The 16,958-nt window shown below is 39.9% G+C and overlaps 1 protein-coding gene and 1 long non-coding RNA gene across 2 annotated transcripts in view; one reads left to right on the top strand and one right to left on the bottom strand.

Moving 5' to 3' along the window:
* Positions 1-1,354: 1,354 nt before the first annotated feature.
* Positions 1,355-3,218, bottom strand: LOC130552947 (uncharacterized). Its single transcript, XR_008962794.1, has 3 exons — positions 3,134-3,218; positions 1,884-3,047; positions 1,355-1,771 (listed from the first exon to the last, which is right to left on the bottom strand). It is a non-coding gene; the product is annotated as an uncharacterized LOC130552947 (long non-coding RNA).
* A 410-nt stretch (positions 3,219-3,628) lies between these two features.
* The window catches only part of LOC130553086 (zinc finger protein 268-like), an 85,699-nt gene continuing 72,369 nt past the window's right edge, over positions 3,629-16,958 (top strand). Inside the window, exons 1-2 of the mRNA XM_057331829.1 lie at positions 3,629-4,177; positions 4,291-4,676. Coding sequence (XP_057187812.1) covers positions 4,028-4,177; positions 4,291-4,676 — 536 coding nt within the window. The 5' untranslated portion in view covers positions 3,629-4,027. The remainder of the gene's footprint in view (positions 4,178-4,290; positions 4,677-16,958) is intronic.

Genomic DNA, 16,958 nt, shown 5'->3' with positions numbered 1-16,958 from the left:
TGTGTGTGCCTTTGGACACACACACAGCACTATGTATTTCTCTTGTCAGGTATGCAGTTCTGATCTTCTCATCCTAAAATCATGTCTGTATTTAATTGGCTGTAGGTTTTCTGTTTACACATTTGGCAGACACTTTTATCCAAAGAGACTTGCAGTGCTTTATACTATTGTTTCTAGGTATGTGCAATCCCTGGGATCCAACCCATGACCTCTAACCACTGAGCTACAGGAAAGCTTTTAAGATTGGCTTGTTTGACGTGTTATTCTTACCTGACGAATACATTGTAATTGGAAATAAATTGTTATTTGAACTGATCCAGACAGAGTGTAAGATTACATGTATGTGCAAATTGATTAATGAATGAATTAAATCTTAAACCTCTGAACATAATCTCAAGAAACGGTCAACCTGGATGTCCAAGTAGTCAATATCATAATAATCAAATCTTATTAAAAATATTAAGGTTTTAATCTTCTAGAGCTGGATAAAATTGCGTAATGTCAAAATAAAACAAAGCGCCTGTAAAGACAGAACGCGCTTAAACCTTCGCCATGCCGCTGGATTCCTCCATTAGGCCAGCAGGGGGTTCTGTGGGTGGTTTCTCCGGATCACCCCAACCTTTAAAGAGACGTCTGCTGTCAGATGTCATAAAGGCATCTAGAAGTCGTCCGTAAGATGTAAAACAGCTCTTTCTAAGATTCTTATCAGATGTTTTTACACAGCAGATGTTTTCCAGACCTTTTTATCTGTACCTGTGCTGTCTGGTGTTATCTGCTTTGTGTCACCCAGAGGATTTTGATTATTGTACTAAAGAATGGAGAGTTTGTTAAACCTCTGTTGTAATACAAGACTGTAAATCTCAGCTTGAAGTTAATTGTTCCTTATTACATCCATAAATATCTGCTTTATATTCTCTGTATTGTAATGAAGTCATTGGTCCCTGAGGGAAAATGTTAATTTTATAGTAAACCCGCTAGCCAAAATACGTGACTGTTACGTAACGTTAACGTAATCTTGTGACCAAATTTACGTCTTGGCGACCGGAAAAGTGAAAGTCCAGGGGCGTGTTCAAGCTCAAACCGGTGCGCAACGTTTTGCTACGGTTTCCGGGTTGAACGACACGTTTCCTGGAAACGGTGCGCAACAGGGTTTGAGATGCGTTTTCTCTTGTTTGGTGGGCGTGTCAAGAATGTCGGCCCAATCAGCAGCAACATGTGTATAACCCACGCGGTGTTAAAGAGACAGCTCGCACAATGGGTCCAAGTAAAGTCGTTTAAATGTGTCCGCTGCAGCTCGGTATACACAACAATTAAAGATATTAGAAGAGATGTATTTTGCAGTATTCAACACGTATTTATACCGATTTCATCAGGCTCCGAAAATTCTTCAGAAAGAACACAAAGAATGGCCTTCTCAGCTGCCATAGTTCAACTCTTGCGTCATCACAACAGGGTGTTCAACCGCACCACCGTTTCCGTTTAAAAAACGTTTTGTCGGGGCTGAACGCAGCCCTGGATTCAAACAAGTGTTTGTTCAGATACTTCACTTTATATAACAGTTACGTTATTTAAAACATAGCAGCATGATTCACGACAGATAAATAATTACAGAAGCATAAATATTACAAAAAACCCCCACTTCAAATGTAAGATATTTACTTAATGTGATTGTTGGTCTTTTTATACAGAGTTATATGTCCTCTTCAGGCGCCGTGTAATGTCCCGTTGCCGTGGTTACTCTTAACTGCCACCGGTGCTGTGTATAGCCTACCTTAAAAATAAAAAATATGATTAAATGAAACTTAAAGCAACGTTTTTTTGCACTTATACTCTCATTTATTTTCGTAAAAGCCGTTTATTCATTGCGCAGTAATGAGTCTTACCTGATAAAACGAAATTTCCTGTCAGATGAACTTTAATTCCTGTCAGCAGGGCCGGCCCAAGCCTTTACGGGGCCCTAAGCAGAATTTTATTTGGGGGTCCCACTGTGACCCCAATACAATCGAGTATTGTCAATGTTTGATTATTTGCACGCACACTTTAAACCTTGCACACCCAATTCTATTAGTTGTAGCTGTGTTTGGGATGTAGGAATGTCATAAAAACAAAAACACATAAACCATGCAAGGTGTATTGTGATTGTCAAAACATTTGATAATTTCATGACTTTCAATTTTAGGTGAACTGTCCCTTTAAATTTCGAGCACATAACATACAAAACTTGTGGAATTTATTGTTCAATGCATTTAACTATTTGCAAAGATTCTATTTTAAAAATCATTTTAATCTTCATTTTATTTTAACCACAACCTATAAAACACCCCTTTAAAGCCACACAGCCCTTGACGATGATTTAATCCCCTTTTTATTTTTTTATTTAGTTTATTAATGGTTGATAACCATTAAATTAATTTACAATATGCACACAATTATTCTCAACCTTATCCCAAATAAAACGCTAAATTAACAGATAATTATAAATTACACGAATCACGTAAATTACATATTTTTTATCTAAATCAGCATTTTGTTGTTTGCATCAACGAATACTGTCAGATGTTCAACATTTCTATCGTTAAACACTAAACAGTTGTCAAATAGTTAATGTTTTAGTCACTGTCGTGTGTTGCAAAGCACTCTTTTAACTTGAAAACTGAAGCGTCTTGCTGAACAGCTAAAGACGTGACAGTAGCTCAGTCTTCTTTAATTTGATTGGTCACTGCTCGGCTTTGTAACCAGTAATTCCCGCCTCCTTTCATTTGATTGGCCACCTCACTTATTTTGATATTGCAATGTTGCGTTTAGTCAGTAATTTCACAAATTTTGACACACACCTCAGAAAAAATAGTGGGCACGGCCCTACGTGAGAAAATGGATGTGTGTCGTGAATATATCACAAAAAAATCTGTAATTTCGTGTGATCTTGGGGGCCCCTAGTGGCGACGAGGCCCTAAGCAGCCGCTTAGTTCGCTTATAGGGAGGGCCGGCTCTGCCTGTAAGTACAGAAGCCCTTCAAAAAAGCGTTGTTACTGCTGTCAGACGACATTCTGTTTAGAATAATAAGTTAAACAAATCGGTTTAAATTCGTTTCACAAGTACTAAACGACAATTGTGAAATTAAAACATGTCTTACTTCAGAGAAACTATCAGTCCTCCTGTTAGACGCAGCTCTGCTGAGCACGGGCTGTTCTGAACTTGAGCGCGCGGAAGGCGCGCGCTGATCTATACTTGAGCGCGCAGGAGGCGTGCACTCTGTTATATTCCCACAACAGAGAGCTGCATGCATGAAGCGTATTAAATATCTCTTGGCTTATTTAATCAACATATTTACAATGTCCTGACTAAAAACGTTTTAAACACGCATATTTAAAAACGGCATGTAAATCATTAATGTTAATCAAAAATGTATTGGTAATGAGTAACGTGCCCGCAACGTGCCACTTACGTTGCCCGAGGGTCATGTTATTACCAAAATAGTACGAATATAATAAGTAACTGGACCGTCCTTGGTTATCTTGTAACGTTCGTGCAGGCGACGTCATTGGTCATTTAATGGTAATGAAATTACGTGCCTGAGACGTGCCAGATACGTTGTCAGATGGTAAGGTAAGTCATGAAATTACCAAAAATGACCAATACATTACGTAACCGTTACGTGTAAGTTGGGAATGTGTAGTAACCATGTTTTTTGACAGACCGATTGGCAAACCATGGTTAATTTGTGTTTAATATAAAACCATGGGTATTTTTCGTAAAGGGGCTTTTGACTTGTTTCAATTAGATAAAAGAAACCATGGATTCAAACACAACATTAAATGTATAAATTGAGAGACCGTGATCAGAAGTCACTGCGCTGCGGTTTCTCTCTCCAGTCCAGCAGGAGTCGCTCTGCAGCTCTTCAGTCCGCCGATAAACCCACTAAAGAAAGAAAGAAAGTCAAACATCAAGCGCTGCGTGTTCACATCACTCTGATTTTCTCTCTTGAGTGTTTTAAACAGAGTGTTGTGTGTGTGTGTTTGTGTTGAGGATGACGTCACAGATGTGCTGTAAATCAGTGGGAACTGATCTGTCCATGCTGGATATTGATGATTTCATCACAGAAATCTGTCAGCTGAAGAAAGAGGTGGCGTTACTGGAGGAAAAGCTGAGGACAAGAGGAGATGAACTCAACACTGAGGTTTGGACACATTCAACATCATTTACTGCTTTTAATGTTTGTATTTTAATACTGTTTTTAATCTCACGGTCATAGTTTATAGCTTTATCTAAATATATTTCCTCTCTGAACAGAAGTCCAGACACACACAGGACTCGGAGCTCAGCCTCACTTTACTCTGTTATACTGACACAAACCCCACAGACGCTCAGGACACTGTGTGTGACAGTAATCACACCTTGAATCAGGATGAATCTACTGATCAAACCTCCACAGAGTCTCTGGATTCTGTCTGTAACGCTGGAGAACAGCAGATCCTGAACACCAGACCACTCAACATGTGTTCTGTCACACTGATGGACTGCAGGAAACTCATGGAGATGAAAAAACAAAACACAGTGAAGGAAGAACAGACTGATGAAGACGATGATTTGTTTTCTTCAGTGAAACTGATGAACAGTGGGAACATGATGGCGATAAAAACAAAACCCACGTCAGAGGAAGAACAGACTGATGAAGATTTTGTTCCTTCAGGTATGTTTCTTCTGTTGTCTTTTCACAATATTTCATTGTCATGCGAGTTCCTGTTTCATAAAATCAGGGTTTTTGTCACTCAAGTCAAGTTTCTCAGTGGACACTGATGTAGTTTCAGATGTGCTGGAGGTTGNCAGGATGAATCTACTGATCAAACCTCCACAGAGTCTCTGGATTCTGTCTGTAACGCTGGAGAACAGCAGATCCTGAACACCAGACCACTCAACATGTGTTCTGTCACACTGATGGAGATCAAAACAGAACCCACGGTAAAGGAAGAACAAACTGATGAAGATGAGAATCATCATGATGATGATGATTTTATTACTTCAGGTATGTTTCATCTGCTGTCTGTTCACAGTATTTCATTGTCATGTGAGTTCCTGTTTCATTCTCAGTGGACACTGATGTAGTTTCAGATGTGCTGGAGGTTCTTCTTAACGCTTTTGTGTTTGTTTCAGATGAGAGCGGTGATTCATGTTGTGATGGAGAAACGGCCTCTACATCAAAACAGCGACTGACAGCACAAACTCTTTCCTGCATCACCTGTGGAAAGACATTCAGTTCACAGAGACGTTTAGAGACACATGAGAGAAAACACACAGAACAGAAACTCTTCACCTGCACCAGATGTGACATCAGCTTTCCTACCTTACAAGAGAAGAAACTTCAATCACAAGAGCACAGAGACCAGAAACACTTTCACTGTCAGCAGTGTGGGAGAGCTTGTGTCTCGTCTTCTAGTCTGAAAGTTCACATGAGGACACACACTGGAGAAAAACCTTTCCACTGCAGTCAATGTGACAAATATTTCAGCACCAAAGAAAATCTTGTTGCTCATCAGAGAACTCACACGGGAGAAAAACCATACAAGTGTCCTCACTGTGAAAAGAAATTCAGTCTAAAAGCCTATCTGAACAAACAAGTGTATCTACACACCGATGAGAGACCGTATCAGTGCAGTGAATGTGGAAAAGGCTTCAGGGATTCAAGTTGTCTAAAGATACACGAAAGAACACACGCTGAAGAGAAACTCTATCAGTGTTCACACTGTGATAAACGCTTCCGTCAGAAACCTCAGCTGGTATGTCATGAGAGAACTCACACTGGAGAGAAACCTTACCTCTGCTCTCACTGTGGAAAGAGATTTTCTGATTCAAATACTTTTAAACGTCATCAGAGAGTTCACACTGGAGAGAAACCTCATCACTGCAGTGTTTGTGGGAAGAGATTCAGTCGACATGACCATTTAGTGTCACACCAGAGAACTCACACTGGAGAAAGACCTTACAAATGTTCTCAGTGTGACGAGACGTTTACTCAAAGAATTCTCATGAGAATCCATCAGAAAGTTCAAACTGGAGAGAAACCTAATCACTGCTTGATCTCCAAAGAGAGTTTTGCTAATTTAGGAAGTTTTCAGACTCATCAGAAGAAACATGCTGAAGAACAAACTCCACTGGAATCATCTTAGCTCAGTGATCCAGAAACTGTACAGTCTTAGTCAGAAGTGATGTCAAACTTTGGACACTTGACATCTTAACTTTTATATTCAAATGAATTATTAAAGGTGTGGGTCGTTCTCACGAAACCACTGAAACATCATGGCAGTAATGATTTTAGTGATAAAACGCATAATTCAGTAACACAAAAAATGATCATAATAAACATAATAATTCTCAAGAACTTAATATTCTCTTGTCACACTGTGTACACAACTTTTTCATTCTCATTACTGATATAGGTCGTTTTCCACATTTAATAAAATGTAATGTGTATATAAATAAAATATACTTATATATTATATATGTGTGATTAATAAAAAATTTCTTAGGCATCATGGCACTCTCTCTCTCTCTCTCTCTCTCTCTTTTTTTTTTTAAAACATGCTATAGGATTGAGAGTTTTAAAGGGTTACAGTAATGAGATTTTTTAATGTAAAAAAAGACAAAAATAGTATTAAAGTATGTTTTTAAAAACAACTTTTAAAATATCCTAATTTTACTAAGGCCTAGTCCTTGCTTAAAATAATCCCTGTGTGGGAAACCGCCCCTAAATTTTACAATTGCTTTTACTTGATTAGTCATGTTATTTTGCATTGTTTATTGTATAACTTATATTTATTAAGGGCCAAGCCCCGTAGAGCTATGGCCACTACTGCTTCTGTTGGTTTTCTTCTTCTTCTTCCCCGATGGGAGTCTATGGCAGCCCTATGAACCGTAATTATGAAAATGATGAAATTTGTCGAAATGTGGTCGTCCTCCTTAGTCACGTGACCAAGTATGGGGTCTCTAGCACTCACTCTATAGCGCCACCAGCAGTTCACAAATTCACTTTTCAAATGGCTGTAACTTTTGAACCCATTGATCTACAGAAGTTCTATTCAGCACATGTCATGCATTCGTCACGCTCATCGCATTCCATGTGTTACATTAATACTCCGCCCATTACAGTAGCGGCCATCTTGAAAAGTACAGTATAGCGTTTTTTCATGTCTAGTCCTAGAAATTGTGATTGACTGTTATGAAATTGGCTCAGATGAGCTTTGGACTGAGCCGCACATAAATGACCCAACAGAATTGTATGACCTACTGGTCAAAAAAAAGGTTATGATGTTCTGAAGTTAATCGTGTCAACCCAAAAATGGATCTGGTACTGTATCTCGGCCATTCTTCGATCTATCGGTACAAACCTTTGTACCCTTTCTTCGACACCTCGGACTGGGGGTCCTTGCCAAATGGGGAACAGCGCCACCTATGGGTCACACGATTTCAAAAATGATTATTTTTGCTAGTAACTTTTGAAATGTTCGTCAGAAATATATGATCACTGCGTCTACGGATTCCTCGTGTCATGTTGGATCGTTTAGTCACGATGGGATGATCGGCCTGTCAGCTATTTTGTAATTGGTTATTAATCATAATATATTTTGAACTGTGTGATATATCAACTCCAAATTTGACACACATCACCAAATTACAGTTACAAACATTCCAGTTAAGTTTCAAGACAGCGCCACCTAGCGTTCATAAGATATAACACTTTAATATAATTCTTTATAACTCTTGAACGCTTTGTTATTGCTTTAAAGCAACGGCAACTGAAGCCCCGCAAAAAAAAATTATTTTACAGTATTGTCCCCATCAATATGTGTGTCTTATTATTTTTATAAATATTTTGGATTAGTTTTCAAAAAGATAACCTACCTTTTTCTACGTTTTACACAACAAATAAAACAACAAAACACACAGTATACTCTGCTTTTCAGTTATTTTATTTAACTGTTATCTTTAACAAAACAATCTTTTACATCAGCAGCATCACAAAAGCTGTGGATCAACGGTGCATAAAAGTTTTTTTGTAAAAGGTTCACAAAAATAAAGTTCAATACACCTTCACCAAACGACTGTTAAGTAGCCCGTAGCCTAAAGGAAATGGAGCCAGCATAATCTGGCTGCGTAAACTTAAAATAATAATAGCCTGAATGTTTTTTTACCATGGCTATAAAACTTAAAGATTGGGTAACATATTTATTTCAAAATGATCAGTCTGTATAGGTAAATAAAATAAAGCCGGCATAATTTAACTATGGCTGCTAAAACTTAAAACAAAAACAGCCAGAATATTACCATGCATGGCTAATAAAACTTAACATAAGGACTACATATTTTTATTCAAAAAGTTCAGTCAGTCTACATGCTCAGATGAAAGCCGAGTGCGGAGTCTATTTACAATTAGACCGGCGGTGGAAAAAACGCGCTCTGCAGGCACAGAAGTGCAGGAACAGCCAGGTACCACTGGGCAAGGGTGCTTAGCTTTGCCAATCGAGACTCATTTACTTTCCAGCACAATAAAGGGTCCTGGTTTACAGAGATGCATGGCTCCTGAAGTAGCTTTCCATTTCGGTGGCATTGCAACATTGAAGCCCTCATTGATTGCAAGCTGCAGGGTGTGTGCGAAACAGGGCACTGATTCCCAAAGACTTTGATTTGCCAGAACCATGTTAGCAGCGTTGTCGTGCACACATGCGGTCACTTTTTCAGAGCTTAACAGCCACTTTTCTGTTGCATCTTTTAGGTAGTTGGCAATGTTCACAGCTGTGTGTCTTTCCTCAAAGCCTCGCGTCTCTAATACTGCGCTGTGAATTTCCCATTCATTTATGTAGTGACAGGTTAGCGTCATGTACGCTTCAGTGGTTAGCGAGGTCCACGAGTCCGTAGTTATAGCCACCCGCGCTGGCTTCGACAGACTGTCTTTCAGTGAACAAGCGCATTTTTCGTATCGAGCATCTATCCTTGAAGTGACTGTTTTGCGCGACGGGACAGTATAGAGGGGCTCAGAGTAATTCATTAAACGTTTAAAACCTTCACCTTCAACAAAACTAATAGGCAGCAAGTCTTTTGCTGTCATTTCTGCTATTAGCTGCGTCATCTTCTCTGGCCTGCCTGTGTCGCATTTCTGTCTGACGGTGAAATCTCTTCTGCTCGTCTGACTGCTGGTAGTGGCATCAGCATCATCTGATTTTTTGTGTTTAAATGTAAGATGGTAACGCATCGAACTCCTTGTGGATTTGTAGACGAGTGTGGCGCTGCACATCTTACACTTGACTGTTTTTCCGTCGAGTTTTTGAGTAAAGTGTTGCCAGACATCGCTGCGCGCTTTAGAAGCCATATTCCCTCTGTGCTCCGGTCTTGTCTCTAGACCGCAACTTCTCGCAGCGATAACCAATCAAATATCAGACTACCGCCCCAAATACCAGCATAACCAATCAGAAAGAATGAAAGTAGTTTTAATAAAAAAATGCATTTTTAGATCCAATCGATCATCGTTTTCATGATCGATCGATCGTCGCTGATGCGTTCGAGTAATCGATTAATCGAGTACTCATGCCCATCCCTACAACTTACAAGGAGTAATATACAATGTCATTATAGTTATTTAAACGAGACAGCAATATGGCCCGTAAATGCAACCTCCGGAGGACGCAACCTCTTAAACGCTGCTGACTGAGTTATATTTGCAGACAACAAAACCACTGCAAACGTAAAAAAAATCAGGTAAACTTACAGCGTAAGAGTTTATGCTTTCCATTACACTCCTGTAAGTGTCTGGCAACTCCTGCGAGTGTGGAGTCTGTGGAGGAGGAGGGGCGGGGAAAAACCCTCGCCAATATTTTGAATTTGGACTGCGATACCAAGCTCAACCGCTAGGTGTCAATGTTACATACAGCTCCTTTAAATACGTGAATCTCTCGTCACAGATCGAGCAGAGGTTTGTCTTAAGTATGAACTCTCTGATGGATTCTCAGGAGAAATCTTTGAGCAAACGTCTTGTCACACTGAGAACATTTGTAAGGTCTTTCTCCAGTGTGAGTTCTCTGGTGGGTCACTAAGTGGTGACGTCGACTGAAACTCTTCCCACAAACACTGCAGTGATGAGGTTTCTCTCCAGTGTGAATTCTCTCATGATCTTTTAAAGAACCTAACAAAGAAAAGCTCTTTCCACAGTGAGAGCAGACGTAAGGTTTCTCTCCAGTGTGAGTTCTCTGATGAGTTATCAAATGAGATGAATAATGGAAACGTTTATCACAGTGTGAACACTGATAGAGTTTCTCAGAGTGTATTGTTTGGTGTCTTTTTAGACAAACTAAATCCCTGAAGCCTTTTCCACATTCACTGCACTGATACGGTCTCTCATTGGTGTGTAGATACACATGTGTCTTCAGATAAGCGTTTTGACTGAATCTCTTCTCACAGTGAGGACACTTGAATGGTTTTTCACCCGTGTGAGTTCTCTGATGAGCAGCAAGATTTCCTTTGGTTCTAAAATATTTGTCACATTCACTGCAGTGGAAAGGTTTTTCATCAGTGTGTGTCCTCATGTGAACTTTCAGACTAGAAGAGCGGAGAAAGTTCTTCCCACACTGCTGACAGTGAAAGTGTTTCTGGTATCTGTGCTCTTGTGAATGAAGTTTCTTCTCTTGTAAGGTAGGAAAGCTGATGTCACATCTGGTGCAGGTGAAGAGTTTCTGTTCTGTGTGTTTTCTCTCATGTGTCTCTAAACGTCTCTGTGAACTGAATGTCTTTCCACAGGTGATGCAGGAAAGAGTTTGTGCTGTCAGTCGCTGTTTTGATGTAGAGGCCGTTTCTCCATCACAACATGAATCACCGCTCTCATCTGAAACAAACACAACAGCGTTAACAACAACCTCCAGCACATCTGAAACTACATCAGTGTCCACTGAGAAAGAGAAACTTTTTAGTGCATTTGTGACAGAAGCGAAGTAAAAAACACTTTATGAAATAGAAACTCACATGAAAAACAAACAAACCTGAAGGAATAAAATCATCATCATCCTTATCATGATTCTCATCTTCATCAGTGTGATGTTCTTCTTCTGCTGGTGTTTGTGTTCCCATCTCCATCAGTGTGACAGAACACATGTTGAGTGGTCTGGTGTTCAGGATCTGCTGTTCTCCAGCGTTACAGACAGAATCCAGAGACTCTGTGGAGGTTTGATCAGTAGATTCATCCTGATTCAAGGTGTGATTACTGTCACACACAGTGTCCTGAGCGTCTGTGGGGTTTGTCTCGACCTTTACCACAATCTGACAAACACACAACACATCATCAGCACTGGAGCTTTATATAGAATATATGTGTGATGTCTCACTTTGGTTTAGTTTGACATGAATGACAGTATAAAAGCAGTAAATGATGTTGAATGTGTCCAAACCTCAGTGTTGAGTTCATCTCCTCTTGTCCTCAGCTTTTCCTCCAGTAACGCCACCTCTTTCTTCAGCTGACAGATTTCTGTGATGAAATCATCAATATCCAGCATGGACAGATCAGTTCCCACTGATTTACAGCACATCTGTGACGTCATCCTCAACATCTCAACACAAACACACACACACAACACTCTGTTTAAAACACTCAAGAGAGAAAATCAGAGTGATGTGAACACGCAGCGCTTGATGTTTGACTTTCTTTCTTTCTTTAGTGGGTTTATCGGCGGACTGAAGAGCTGCAGAGCGACTCCTGCTGGACTGGAGACACAACACACTCAACACTAGACTCATGACGGTCATTTCTTAATGCTCCTCCTCATAAACTCATTTTATGGCTGTGAAATCTTAAAATTGTCGCAAACGTGCATATTGCAATAATTGCGATAACTGACTGATTGGATGTTTGAAGTCAAGAGAAGGTCTGATTGTATTATTGGATGGTACTCTTGATGATTTGAGTTGCGTGGGAGTTTAGCAATGGGTTCAGTTTTTCTCATACTATAGTTTGATGTCTTTTGGTCTTACAGTATTTGGAGATGTTTTTACAGATCAATAACATTAGTTTAATGACAAAGACGTCAAGAATCAGTGTATGAATCTCAACAATGGTGAGAATCAACAAAATAATCAAAACAGCGACTGACAGCACAAACTCTTTCCTGCATCACCTGTGGAAAGACATTCAGTTCACAGAGACGTTTAGAGACACATGAGAGAAAACACACAGAACAGAAACTCTTCACCTGCACCAGATGTGACATCAGCTTTTCTACCTTACAAGAGAAGAAACTTCATTCAAGCCTTCCATCAACTGAAATGATACAATCATGGAAAGTCTAGCATTTTTTCATGCTCTGAAATGGCACCAAATAAAAGGAATGACCCTTATAGGGTCTCACATTAGTGAATTCTCTGGTGCTTCACAAAAGTGGCATGTTGAGTGAAACTCTTTCCACAAACACTGCAGTCATAAGGCTTCTCTCCAGTGTGAATTCTCAGATGACCTCTAAAAGTACTTGGATCAGTAAAGCTCTTTCCACAGTGAGAGCAGAGGTAAGGTTTTCTCCAGTGTGAATTCTCTGCCCCGATAGCACACGTACATCTTGCAGACATCTATACTCTCACGTACCTTCCCTGGATCGGTTCCACATTTATGGAATGATCTGCCCGCTGCTACAAGATCAGCAGATTCTGTAGCCATCTTTAAAGCGGCAACGAGTAACTTTTTGACCTTAAAATAATGTCTCTAAAATTATTTGAGTGGTAGGACAACTTTTAACTGGACGAATTTTACTGCCGTTACTACCTGAGCAGCCTCCTATCGGCTGAAATTGCACTTGTAACTTTGGTGTTCAGGGCCGGTACAAGCCCTGCCTATCCCCTGCTTTACAGCATACGTCACATTTTACTCGTAGCCTGGGAGAAGTTAGCCAACAGCAGAGCTAACAGTAAGACGAAACTATCCAAAACATCACCATGGCAGAGCCAGCCAAAAAACCAAAGAGGGTTTTGTTGGAGGAAGCAAAGAAAAGAAAGCGAGAGAGTGATCGGACACGAGGCCGGTCACAAATCAATATCGGACAGGCTTACACTCGGTGGCGCGAGCATCATGAGGCAACGGGTTGCAAAACGGATGCAGACCTAGCGGTCCGGCTCCTGGACTTGTAAGTGTTATTTGTACATTTTTTGTTACTGTCCTGTACTTTTGAACGTATTTGTGATTAGTCTGTGTCATTGGCGCACCACCGGTTCACACTTTATAAGCGTAAGGTAGCTGAGAGATAATATATGGTTGCCGGTGTCGATAGCTAGCATGTTGTCGTGTCTCGTCATGAATGTGTGTTGTGCTTGTAAATAAAGACTAAACAACCACACTTAAGGTGTTGTGGTAAAAAGTAGCAGATTATTTTGTTCAGACCAGTAAACCACGTGAATGTTGAACAGTTCAGTCGTTGATTAGGCTAATGTTGTCGTTATATATATATGTATATATATACATATATATAACAGAAAGGAGAAAGGAGGTTGCTCAGCTGGCTGCAGAAAGGAGGCCTACAGAAAGGAGGTTGCTCAGCTGGCTGCCTGGTGTAGTCAAAACAACCTAGAGCTGAATGCATTCAAGACAGTGGAGATGATACTGGATTTCAGAAGGAACCCTCCATCACTTCCTCCCCTCACCATCCTGGACAGCACTGTGGATACTGTGGAGTCATTCAGGTTCCTGGGCTCCACCATCTCTCAGGACCTGAAGTGGGAGTCCCATATAGACTCCATTGTAAAGAAGGCCCAGCAGAGGTTATACTTCCTCCGTCAATTGAGGAAGTTCAACCTACCACAGGAGCTACTGACCCAGTTCTACTCAGTGGTCATCCAATCTGTTCTGTGCACTTCAATTACTGTTTGGTATGGCTCGGCCCCCAAATCAGACCTACGAAGACTACAACGGACAGTTCGTAGTGCTGAGAAAATTATTGGTGCTCCTCTGCCCACACTTCAGGACCTGTACGATTCCAGAGTGAAAAACAGGGCAAGAAAAATCATCATTGACTCCACACACCCAGCACACAAACTCTTTGATCTGTTGCCCTCTGGCCGGCGCTTTAGAGCACCAAACACCAGGACTTCCAGACACAGAAGCAGCTTCTTCCCCCAGGCAATCTCCCTCCTAAACAGATAACTGCTCCTTAAGAGCAATATTCCACTTCCACTACTCCTATAGTGTGCACTATAGTGCCTTATTATATCTACATCTTATGTATACATGTATATAACACTACCTCTACTTACTAAATTATCCATTTGCACAAGTGTACATACAATCTGTTAATATGTTTATTCTACTATATACTACCCTGTACAATGTCTCTTATATGTTATTATCCCCCATTTTCTGTAAAATAGTCTTTATTTTATATATGCACAATTTAGAATCTTTTAGACTGTAAATCGTATTATATTGTATTGTCATTGTGTTGAATGTCTGTACTAGAAGCTTCCAACACCAAAGAAAATTCCTTGTGTGTGCAAGCACACTTGGCAATAAAGCTCTTCTGATTCTGATTCTGATGTACATGCTACGCGCTGTTTTCATACCGAGTTGACTAGTTATTATAATATTACACAAAACACAACGCCTGGTCACGATTGTGTTTAGTGACTTCCGATATAATAACAAAAGAAAAGTACTATAGGTTACAAAACACATTCAAGTCCATGCGTTGTGTTTCGGGTAAATACAAATGTTCCATGTAGCTAGCACGCTCTGTGCTAACTTCTAACAATACGCCCTTTTCACAATGACGTCACTTCACTTCCGCCTTTTTGCAAAGCAGTGTATCATAACATCCGTCTTGCAACAAACAAGAAGAAGAAGAACTTCCGTTTTCCCGTCGCGCTGGAATTTAACAACAGTGAGAAAAAAAACTGACAGAACACGTATTCAAGTACTTATCCTAGCACCTTCACTAACACAAAAAGAAAAGAAAACAAAACACTTACCTTCATAATCAAACAGGTACTGTTCAACGAAGAATTTGTATGTTTTCTCTAGCTTTGATCTTGTCGTTAGCGAAAATGTGTCTGCAAGACGTTGTACATCATCTAGACGTATTTGTGGCAGATGTGCAAGCCACTTGGTAAACTCCATTCTGAGGCGCTAGCGGAAGTAACTTCTTCTTCTTGAGTTTTACTGGCGGTTGGCAAATCAGCTTATAGGTGTATTACCGCCACCTTATGAACTGGAGTGCTGTTACCCCCGAGTCTACTTTGAGGTTGTAGTATAGAAGAACATATGGTAACACGGACTACTTTACCTGATCGGTGGACATAGTTTGAACGACGTATCTGAGTCCGTCGGCTTAGTAAACAAACTCACGTGTATTGAGCTGCCAGCGGGAAATCTTTGCGACAGTTTTTACGACACTGCATACAGACAATTCCGCTAAACAACCACGTGGGGCAACAGTAAGCAAAAGTTACTCGTTGCCACTTTAAGAACCGTCTGAAAACACATCTCTTCCGTCAGCACCTGACTGATCAGTTCTGACTTCTATCTCTTTCCTACGCTTTCAAAAAAGAAACTTAGCTCTGTACACAGTGGGAGGCTACATGAGACCAGTTTTTTAATGCACTCATGCGTTTTGTTGTCCTTATGTTGTTCCAATTGCTTCCATTGTTTCCCTCATCTGTAAGTTGCTTTGGATAAAAGCGTCTGCTAAATGACTAAATGTCAATGTGAATGTAAATGCAGATTGTAGACATAGTAACGGGGTGGAACATGCCCAGATTTGGTCATACTGTAGGGTTGGGGCCGGAAAAAGTCCCCAGGATTCATAAACACTACCAGACATCAAAAACAGCTGTGCAGGGTGCTTTTCTGAATCTCATACAAATGTCCTTAAAACGAAGAGCAATACATAGTGAATAATGATCAAAAACATAAAGACATATCATGAAATACCTCCATAAAGGTTGTAAAAATAAATCTGCATCATTAATCCTTTTGATCTTTTATTAAAAAAAAAAAAAATCTAACCTTTCATGACTGCGATAGCACACACATCTGGCTTACGTCTATTTGACATCTGCATTTACATCTGCAATACATCTCGGGAGATGTCTGTACGTCTGCTGAAGATAACCGTTGCGTACGCACAAAACATGCCCTGAAAGAGGCGTACGCCACTTCCCACGCAAAAGATGGGATTTATAAAAACAAACTTGACGGAAAGACATTCTGGAGACAAGGGGCGACACCGATGGTGAGTTAGTGAACTTAGATTGCAGACACTAAGATAAAAACGATTATAAGCATTAATGCCTCACACGCATTTAATTTGACCTCGTATCCGTTAAAGATCCACATTATCACGAAGATTAAATCTGCAGAGTTATTTGTGCTTGTATTGAACGATAATTGTTTCAGGCACCTTCTTGTAAAATACAAAACTCAAATCTTAAATAAAAATTCAATCTAAATATTTAATCACCGCTGTCTCACCATCACACAATGAGCGCATCATGAGGAGATGATCTAACTGAATAGGGACAGCATCAAATATGATAACTGCAGAACACATTGTAAATAAATACTAAATTTTCCTTAAATACTGTGCATGATCATCGAATGTCAAAGTCTGGAAATTCAGCCATTAAGCTCTCGCACAATCGTTTCTCTAAATGTCCTCGTTATCAGTCCTAACTATATTCATAACAAAACCGGGATGAAGAAACATTCGTCTTTAACAATTATGTCTTCAAATGTTATCTCATGTGAAGGACGCCACTAATGAATGAGGTGATTTTAACGAGGTGTTAATGATCAGTCTAAATGCTGTAAACATATAAATGCTGCAGAGACCTTCTCTGGCTTTAATATAATAATCATTATAATTATAACAATTATTAATATGGAAATCTCAGTGAATCTCATGTGTGGCCATTTGTGATGTCGTTATGGAGATAAAGGATGGGATCGG

This window comes from Triplophysa rosa, linkage group LG4 (assembly GCF_024868665.1).
Source record: "Triplophysa rosa linkage group LG4, Trosa_1v2, whole genome shotgun sequence".
NCBI lineage: Eukaryota > Metazoa > Chordata > Actinopteri > Cypriniformes > Nemacheilidae > Triplophysa > Triplophysa rosa.
Note: the sequence above shows the minus strand (reverse complement) of the source record. Positions and strands in the feature narration are given on the sequence as shown.